Source organism: Lygodium microphyllum, chromosome 3 (assembly GCF_053477565.2).
Source record: "Lygodium microphyllum isolate KBCC chromosome 3, Lygodium_microphyllum_v1.1.10, whole genome shotgun sequence".
Lineage (NCBI taxonomy): Eukaryota > Viridiplantae > Streptophyta > Polypodiopsida > Schizaeales > Lygodiaceae > Lygodium > Lygodium microphyllum.
Window position 1 is genome coordinate 150134197 of NC_141137.1, and position 10094 is coordinate 150144290.

General features: G+C 41.6%; 1 protein-coding gene across 1 annotated transcript; it reads right to left on the reverse strand.

Annotated features, from left to right (window-relative positions):
* Positions 1–605: 605 nt before the first annotated feature.
* LOC148039034 (uncharacterized) lies at positions 606–2103 on the reverse strand. Its single transcript, XM_087675526.1, has 2 exons — positions 1687–2103; positions 606–1534 (listed from the first exon to the last, which is right to left on the reverse strand). The coding sequence occupies exons 1-2, from the start codon at positions 2000–2002 to the stop codon at positions 738–740; spliced, it is 1113 nt and encodes a 370-aa protein (XP_087531652.1). The 5' UTR covers positions 2003–2103; the 3' UTR covers positions 606–737.
* Positions 2104–10094: the final 7991 nt, after the last annotated feature.

Sequence of the window (10094 nt, forward strand, 5' to 3'; positions counted from 1 at the left end):
AGCCCAACCTATGCCAATTGGACTAGTGTCAACTGTCAATACAATAGGCCTATCACAATTATAATCCGCTTTCCTGAGAGTAGGAGCATTCTGCAATAACTTCTATGCCTATACCTAGGCGTATGGAGCATGGGTCCTTGTAGGTAAAGCGAGAGAAGCTTAGAGAGGCTTTCCACAGGTGTCAAACAAGGCCTAATGACTAAAACACATTACACAACAACATTCCCACGGTAGGGGAATCAAGGATGTTTCAAACCTCTAGCATGTAAACTTACCGTTAAGGTAGCTTGCTCACCTCCAAATTTGTGTGTTTACAAGCTACATGCGTACAACAAAAGTTTCAAACATTGTACTTTAGCAAAAGTTGTAGAACACACGACAGGAGTTAGAAAGGCTTGACTATTGGTTAATTTTAGCTTTTGACCATTTTGAAACGGCCTCATGGGAAGCCATTCTTAGTAGCTTCATTTTTTTTGACTCAGTTAACCGGTGAGAGTTCCCCATTATCCGAAGTTCAATTCAATATCCATAACATTGAGTATATGAACTCGTGCAAGTCAATTGTATTAAGACCATGGAACATCGGCTGAATCTCAATACAAAGGTTAAAAATGAAAAAACAGATGGATTAAAGAATAACAAAGCACACGGGGATCTTTTTGTTGTTGGCTTAATCATGGCGCTTGGTGTGAGTTAGATTATTGTTTTGTTAGAACTTTTCTTCTTCTGGGACCACCCTAACGGCGGCAGACGATGCCCCCGCCGGTGGAGGAGCTGGTGCACTTGGCCTCGAAACGGCCGGCCAGGGAAGAGGAGGTGGAGTCGTCAGTGGCGGCAGCAGCTTCGAAGTTGGTGCAGGCCTGGCAATCGGTGGCGAAGAGGGAGGAGACGCGGAACTTGTTTTCGCCGCCCATGATAGGCATGGGCACGCCCACCTTGACCGGGTTCTGGAAGCCCGGGCGGTAGGTCTGGCCGAGGACACCGTCCACGCTGGCGGTGAGGTCGTAGAACTTGAACTGGACGTTGAGGTGGGCGAAGCAGTCGTCCTTGGGCAGCTGGTAGTGGTGGACTTTGTCCTCGCTCTCGCTGATGGGCACCACGTCGGCCGTGAAGGATAGCAGCCCGTCGATCACCACCTCCACGCTGTTGGCATTAGCCAGCCTCTCCACGCGCACCTCCTCCTCCGGCGACGCCCACGTGGACACGCTTCCCGCCGGCAGGGCGAACTCCTGGCCGTCGTACGCGAAGAGCAGCTGGTCCACGCTGGCGTCCCAGGCGGCCACCTTCTTGACGGAGATGCTGAAGGAGTGACCGGCGCCGTAGCGGATGCCCAGGGCCTGCACCCACGTGTAGTCGCGCTTCCGGCCCTCGGGGCGCAGCCCGATGAAGTGCGCGTTGATGTGGAGGTTGCGGTCGTTCACCAGGCAGAAGTCCTGGCCGGCCTTGCCGTGGAAGTAGAACATGATGCCGTCGCCGCCCACGAAGCGCGGGTCGTAGCACACGGAAGCGTATCCGTAGCAGTTAGGCTTGCGGTCTGCGACGGTCGGACGTCATGATCAGGTGTTGCATTAGCGTTTAGTAAGTAATATATATTCTTTTCGGTTGGAACATCTTATGATTTCCCAGTCTGCAATTACTGCTATTGTAGGAAAACGCTGATGTAGTCCAGTGTTAATATATACTTACGCTTGCAGCTGGTCTCGCACTTCGGAGAGCAGTCCATGAAGCACGCGCACTTGCCTGGCCTGGTGTCCGCGCGCTTGGGGCATTCCCTGGGGCACCTGAGCCTGGTCCCCTTGCACCTATTGTTGCCGATGCACCGCGCCGCCTCCGGCTCGTTGGGGTCCGCCGACGTCCGCACCATCACGTACTGCGTCGCCGGATCGTCGGTGTAGGGGTTGTACGCCTCTGCCGCCAGCAGGAGCGCCAGGGCTGCCACCGCCAGCACCACCACCGACGTCAGCACGTCGCCCACGCTAGGCGCACGGAGCAGGAGAGCCATAGGTGATTATAATGATAAAAAGATGCGATATGTTGATCGCTTCGTCTTCGATCCTATCGATTATATTCAAGCTGCTGTTGGAATATTGCGGCTGAAGACGACGTACTATCTCTTTCCTGCTATCCCTCGGGGTCTGCTTAATATACCACTAGTAAAACTTCGTGATCCTACGCAGCTCCCACCGACTCCAGCCACAAATATCGACGATCATCCAGCGTCAACGCGGGAACGTGGCCTAGCACGTCGAAGTCGTATCTCAGTCTTGCTCCCCTGCCAGCCCTGAATATATGCGGGGCACCCCCTCTCACGTCCTCCGGTTCATGAAACTCATTATTTTTTTTCCCATTTGCATCCTCCATGAACGTGCTTGTTTATCTCCGGACATCAACGATACCCTACGAACATACTCTAGCACTAGCTGGCACAAATCATGTCGCATCTAGAATTGGTGAAACCCACGATGTAAGTAACATTCAAAGTTCACCACAAAATAGGTCAGATCATTGGCCACTCTATTGCTTTACTTTATCTCACGTGAAGATTAGAGTGCAATGATATGGCTTAGTGAAATGATATGATGTGTCCTTACATTGTACCGTATGGTTACTTACTAGTAGCGAAAGTACCACTACAACATATGATCTCTTTACTAGCAATTATAATAGAGCTTCTAGACATAGTAAAATTCCATTGTGCCCCAAGGTGTCGGTATCAACACAACTATAAATGTTTTGTAATGTGCTTCTTGTATTTATATAAAAAAGTGGTGTACAATATCTTATAGATGTGGCATGGCACTAGGCCAATTGTCACGTCTTCTTACAAAAAAGTATGAATATCCAATTACAAGATTTCAAAGAATCTATGATAACCAAAACTTCATTCCTTAATATACTGTTGTGCAGAAGACTTAGTTGACTAGGAGAGTTCTTGAATACCATTGCATTTCTTCTACTCCATATGTATTTAAGTACAATCCCATAGAGGAGACTAACTAGCCTCAATGTGTTCTCTTGAAGTTTTGATCGATCAGCAAAAAGGGCCATAGACATGCTGAAGTTGCTTCTCGAATTTGATGCTTTGAGCCATTTCGTAGCCATTTCGTAAGTGCCTACTAGAGTGGGGCTGCGTAGAATGAGTTCCAAAACAAATGTTTTTCATCCTCCTCTCATCCTACCACAAAATAGGCACAATGGAGACACTCTTACTCTTTCAGTCATCCTGGTGCATAGGGGTAATCTCTTCACCATTAGTCTCCACCTTGGTACATTAATCCTATAGAACGAGAGGATTTTCAAACCTCTTGAACTCTTTTACCATTGGGACCCACCAAATTGTGTAGGATTGAGCCTTCCTTCTCGGCCCCACAGAGTTAGGTCTATTGTCCTTGTGTTGTTGAATCACCAACCCCAGCCTAGATGACTCTTGCTCAGAGATTCCGTGTTGCACTACCACCTCATTCATAGGGATCCATTTGTAGCTCCTCTTGACCTAGATAACATTCCATGTTACAACGCCCTTCATGCGGACAATCCTGGCCAATTTCAGGTTCCTGTGCAGAGTGGTAGCAATAGGGTCATAAGTAAATGGAGAGAACCAAATATCAAGAGCTGGTGAGCAGTCACCCTTTGAAGTGTTGCTAGGTACCCAGTTTGAATGAATGAGTACTTTTTGCCATTGGGTTGCCAAACCTTGTGCCACATCCAATTGTTGATTCTTAATTGTAATATGGGGGCATGATAGTATATCCTACCAGTGCAGATTCTCCCAAGTATACCCTTTGACCTTGGAAGTGGTCAACTAGCTCTGATAAATTTCATCCAAGGCTACAACCTTCTAAACTTTTCAACAAAGCCGAGCTCAGGCTTTGAGCCTTGCTGGTGAGGCTTTCCAGTCTAGCACCTCCGCACTTCTTATTTGCGGTGGGCATATCCCACCCTATTTGAGGCATTCCTGAGAAGGGCCTAGTGCTTCTTCCATGGCCGCACATGCCCGCCCTTTCTTCTTCTCCCTCGCCTTCGCCTGCTACTCCTCTTCCACAAAGCACGTCACGATGGAACTGAGCCACAAAATGTCATGAAACAAAGGTCTGCTAATGAGCAAATAAATAAAACAATAAAGAAAACTTATCTTTGTGATGTTGTAGAACCTCGCTCTGATAACATGTTGGAAACTACGAGGAAGACGAGAGACGAAAGGAAGAGAGGAGAGAAGAGAGATAGGAGACACCAGAAGTGGAACCCTAGAAGTGTGTCAACTGAGCACACATGATAGGAATATATAGAGGGGACCTGGGGCGCTATATATAGACAGACTATATATAGCTAACAATTCCATCCTTGTTCTTATATGACCAGAGAAACCTCCCAAGGAGCTTTTTCATTTGGTTCCATGTTGTTGGGCTAAATGGCATTAGTGAGGCTATATATACCATTACAGATGCTAGCATATTCTTGATCATTGTCAATTTTCTAGCAACGAAAAAGGGAGATCCATCCTTCCCTTCATCTTCTCTTGAAACTTGGTAAAGCACTAGCTAAATCTCTCATGGAGTGTCACGCCCACACCAATGGGTACTTCGAGGTATCATATCAATTCTCTTGGCTTAATGACTTTGAATCCTAGATGAAGGATCCAAGGATTAGGATCTTTCCATGAGAGGAAGAAAAGTTTGATTTTGGCCTCTAGTTGACTTCGAGGTAGTCGACCAAGAGAATTTAGCATAGATTCCAAGTAGATTTGCCATTGATTGCTTTTGAGCTTCAATAGAGAAGCTTCAACTACCCCAATGCATTATCATTTGCAAAGAATTGAGTTGAGGTATGAGAGCTATTAGGCAGGAGTAGTCCCTTATCCTTCTTGCAAGGCTTTATCAAATTTCCTAAGTAGAGAGTTAGTTATAAGAGCAAAAAGTAGTGGGGCAAGTGGGCACAAAGGGCTGAGTAATAGATCCATTGATGCTAACTGATGTAATGGTTCCTTCGAAAAGAGTGGTAATCAAATTGTTGAAGATGGGGCCACACATGATTGCTGACATGACAACCAAGATGAAATTCAAATTTACTCTATCATAAGCTTTATTGCAATCCATATTGATGAGGACAAAGTCTTTTTGCAAACTCAATGCATAGTCCATTGAGAGAATCATATTTAAGACTGCATCTTATATCATGCACCCATGCACAAAACCATACTATTTTTCATGAATAACACTAACAAATAGAAATTTGACTCTTAGTACTAATACTGGCTAAAACTTTGTAGTTGAAGGTCATCATAGTTAGTGGTCTCCAATTGGAGAGCTTTGTTCTATCTTGAGCTTTAGGAATGAGCTTAATCAGATCTTGGTTCATGTAATGTAGCATGCTTCATGAGGATCTTATATAATTTAGAAGATCAACTAGATCCTCTTCACAAATCAACCATAGCTTCTACAATACTTCTATCTGAAGTCCATCTACACCTAGTGCTTTTCAAGTTGAAAGCTAAAAACCACTCCCTAATCTGCTCTAACAAGAAGGTCCTCTCCAAAAAGAGGACTTGATTAGGTTTGATTGGAATCAGAGCATCATCCAAAAAGTCATGCAGCCACAAATCATAATCCAAAATGTCTGGTGCTTTAGTGCCTACACAATGGAGAGAAGACAATCTTTGAAGGTTTGAGAAATCTCTAATTGATCATTAACCAACTCCCCATGAAGATTGACCACCTCAATAATAGTTTCCTTTTTCTTCTTTGCCTTTGGCTTGGAGAAGTAAAAGGTGTTTGGGCCATCTCCTTGTGATTTCCACCAGCCTTTAAGGTGAACCTTGGCAGCCTTAATGTCCTTGTAGTTTCCATCAGCCTTTAAGGTGAACCTTGGCAGCCTTAATATCCTTGTAATTTCCATCAGCCTTTAAGGTGAACCTTGGTAGCCTTGATGTCGTCATCTTCTTGACTTTTTAGATAGTCCTCCACATTCTTCATGCACACTTGCATAATCTTGTTCTTAAGGAGCTTCTAATATCAAGGCCATCATAGTAGTTCTAGTATAGGATGATGAATGGTTTTGGGAAGTTAATTGTTGTTATCGATATATCAATTACAAAAGTTTTGGATTACAATTATTGAGTTGTACCCACAACCACCAATAATATAGAAACTCCATTATATAGAATATGGACTTTTGAAAAACCCAATACTAGAAACAGATAGGCTTATCGATGTTGTGGCTTATTTTCTTCTCATAGTTTAAACTTTTCTTCATCTTTTTGGGGCAATTTGTTTGGATATATATAGCACATTACATTGGGATCATTCAAGATTGGGACATCTCTTTCAGATATGCCCTAATTCTCCATACTTGTGGTACTTCATTCCTTAGTCTTTTGAGTCATCATAGTCTTCTTTGGCAATCTCTGAGAGGCAGCTATCTTCAAGAAGTTGGTCTCCATTTTCCCCAATCAAATTGGCTCGTATGAGAGTGTCTTGCAAGTTGGTTGGCCATGAATTCTAGACAAGTATCCAAGGATTGATTTGATCCTTGGCAGAGCCTTGCAACTTGTTGGCACATATCTATCTTAGGAGCATATTTCATGAGTATCACACACTAGGAATAATATGATTCTAGTGTTAGGCTTACTTATCTCAAAGTTGAAGAACTTGTTAATCTTGATGGAAGGATAGGTAGGTAACAAATATCTTTGTCTTATGGCCTTCTTTATTTATTCTCAACTTTACGAGAGCTTTAATGGTAGCATTGTCACATCCCTTCCCTACAAGACATAGCCTTTGCAAATGTCTTGTTAGCCATGCTTGTTCTTGCCACTACAAATTGTCTTCAAGGGTTTCGATCCAGATTTCAACATCAATCCCAACATTGGATCCTTTTCTAATACATTCAAGTATCTTGATTTGCTTAAAGAGAATTTCCTTTTCTTAGAGCTCAACGTTCATAGTTGCAAAACCAATATCATGTTATTCAAAACAAGTTTTATGTTATTTATAACCCTTATACTTTCAAGTTCATAAATCGAATCATTAGACAAACACGTGCAAAGTTGTTATTAATTTAGTTATAATTTTTTCTCTAATATCATGTGTCACACTCCTATTTAATGAATCCTTGATAGCATAATTTTGGTAGTTCTTAGTACTCAGAATGATATTAGGGTAGCTTGTTGGGGCATCCAATGCTATTGACAATGCTTTCACCTATATTAGTAGCCATGTCCAAAGAGACTTATAATATGGATGGTCTATGAAATGGACACAATCGTGGAGGCAAATCGGGCTTAGTAAGACATACCTAGTGAATATATTACCTAAACTTGAGAGAGAATTTGCTCAAACTAGTCATTCTTATTGCTCAAGATTGGTCATGTCCACAAAGGTGTCATTCATGATGCTAGTTGGCGGTTGTTCTTTAGGTGAATTCTAGCTTTGAGCACAAGTTATACGTAAATTTGGTGAGGTCTTAGATGCACTAGCACTTGGACTATCTCTTTGGTGTTTCCCCCAAAGGAGTCCACCGATAAGAAATCATCTATATAACATGTGTTCAAAGGATATTAAGAAATACCCTTTCTTTACATGTTATCAAGCCTTAGAATGAGCCCTTTTACTTTACTAAACTTACGGATTTTTTTCAAATTGTAATTTAAAAACCCGTTTTGTAAATATAATCCTCTAAATTTTATTCAATATAATACCCTTTCTTTTGAACTCATGTGGTATCTTACATGTTCTATTAGGTGGAATCCTTGGGTGTTTCTTTTGATGTTCTTAGTGAAGTCTGTTTGCTGAGATTGCAGTCTTCATTTGCTTGCATTTTCACTTCTTATTCATTTTTCTATATGTAGTAGTAGATGGTGGTGTTGATGGGGCTTGTAATTCTCTGGCATGTTGGTTGGTCGTGTTGAAGTTGCCTTGTTGTGATTTTCCTTTGGGGTGCTCATAGGTAGTATTGAAGCCATTGTTGCACCTAGCTTTTTTCTACCAAGGGAAATACATGATTGAGAACATTGGGATATTTCTAATATTATTTCAATTTGGGCAATGGTAGTGATATAGAAGATCCCATAGTCATTGTCAAGGTCATGGTTCTGGTTGTTTCAAAATTAGATACTCCTAAATGCTTCATCGGCCATTCTTTTTTGCAAGGTTTAGTGGGTGCTACTCTACTCATTGGTTCAGTTTTGTTTTTCTATGTATTTTGTATTTCACATAAAAAACTTTTACCCCCTTCACACTAGAGTTGTTACAGGATGAGGACTTCAATGGCATTGCTAGCAGCTGGCCTACCCTTGTTGAAAGCCATGATTATGCTCACATTTGTTGGGTAGAGATGGATATGTTATGCATTATAATCCACATTACATTGTGTTTCCTATTTGAACATTATTTTCAATAGTGTTTATTTTCCAACCATCTCAACATTTGGTGGTACATAAAAGATTAGTAGAAGGCTCTTAGTCTCAATGGTCACCACAACCTTGCATTTCCGCCAGTAAGGAATAGGGCACACCTTGTATGGGTCAACCTTCGCCATTGTCAATTAGGGCATCAATGGTTGTTGGCACATTATTACTAGTGTGAGTGCCATTTTATCTTTTTGAATATGCAATTTTGTACATTGGCACCCATTGCAGTGTTTGACAAGCTTAGGTACATTGTGGAAACATGTAGACCACCATAATTGAGATTGAAGAACTTCATGTGTAGTTATGTCTTCATTCAAATGTACTCCTACAAGTCCCCCATGTGCTTTGGTGAGCACATTGTGCGTTTTACTCATAGACACATCTTCTCAATAGACTAACTTGTCCTAGTCAATAAAGTTGCCTAGTAATCAATTTTTATGGTTGAACATTAAGAATGAGTTACCTAAGTTTAGCTTTCTCAATTGGATGGTTTGAAATTCCTTTTTCAAGAACCTAAACTATGATGTTTTCCGAATAGGTTGTGAGGTCTACTTTATGAAACTCTTTCTTGCTAGAGACTTTAAATATATGGGTGTTAATAAACAAGTTTTCCATGATGCCCTTTTCTATGGATCCTAGTGGGTATGTCAGACATATGATCTACCACCATATAGTGTTTTTTGCCCTTGCATACCACCAGTAAGAAATCAAACTCTAATAGAAGCAACAACTATTAGGCAATGCACCTTGTTATACATGATTTGTTAACAAGATATAGCAATGCTTGATGGTATACAAATAAGGTAAATGGTATCACCAACAGATAATGTCAAAATTTCTTAACCACAAATACTATCTCCAACCCTTCTCTCTTTGTCGTGGAATCATTTTTCCACTTTAAAGAGTTGACTACTTGCAAAACTCATGGGAGAATCCATGATATGCTCTTTGGGTTGGCATAACATTACTCCCACAACAAACTTGGATGCATCAATGTGCACATGGAAGGTTATTGAGAAATCTAGGGCTCATAATATTGGTTCAATAGTGAGAACCTTTTTCAAGTTTTCATATGTATGTTGGCATTCTCTACTCAACTCAAAGACAATAAATAATTTGTACAAGGGTTAAGAAATCAATGCATAATTCAATGAAATTGCCAATAGTACCTTGTGTGGTCAAGAAATCAGTAAACACCCATATAGTTGATTGGTGGTGGAAGGTCAATGATCACCTTGACTTTCATGAAGTTGATAGCAATCCTATTTCTTGACACAATATGCCCTATTATACATTCATGTTTGACCCAAAACTCGCACTTCGAGGGATTTAGAGAGAGATCACATTGTTTATATCTCTCAAAGATAATACAAAGGTTTTCTAAGTGCTCTTCCCAATTTGTGTAAACATAGAGATCATCAGCAAATACTTCTAGCCATTTTCTGAGCATAGCTTTGAAGATAGCACACACAGGGTGCTAGAAGGTAGCAGGGGTATTAGTTAGTCCAAAAGGCATGACTATGTAGGCAAACGCCCCCCACTCAGTGGTGAATGCCATCTTGTGTGTGTCATTTGGATGTGGTCATATCCTGAAAATCCATCTAGGAAACTAAAAGCTTCCTTCCCTAGCACTCTTTCAAGCATGTGCTTGGTATATAGTAGAGGATAAATGCCTCTCTTCATAGCAACA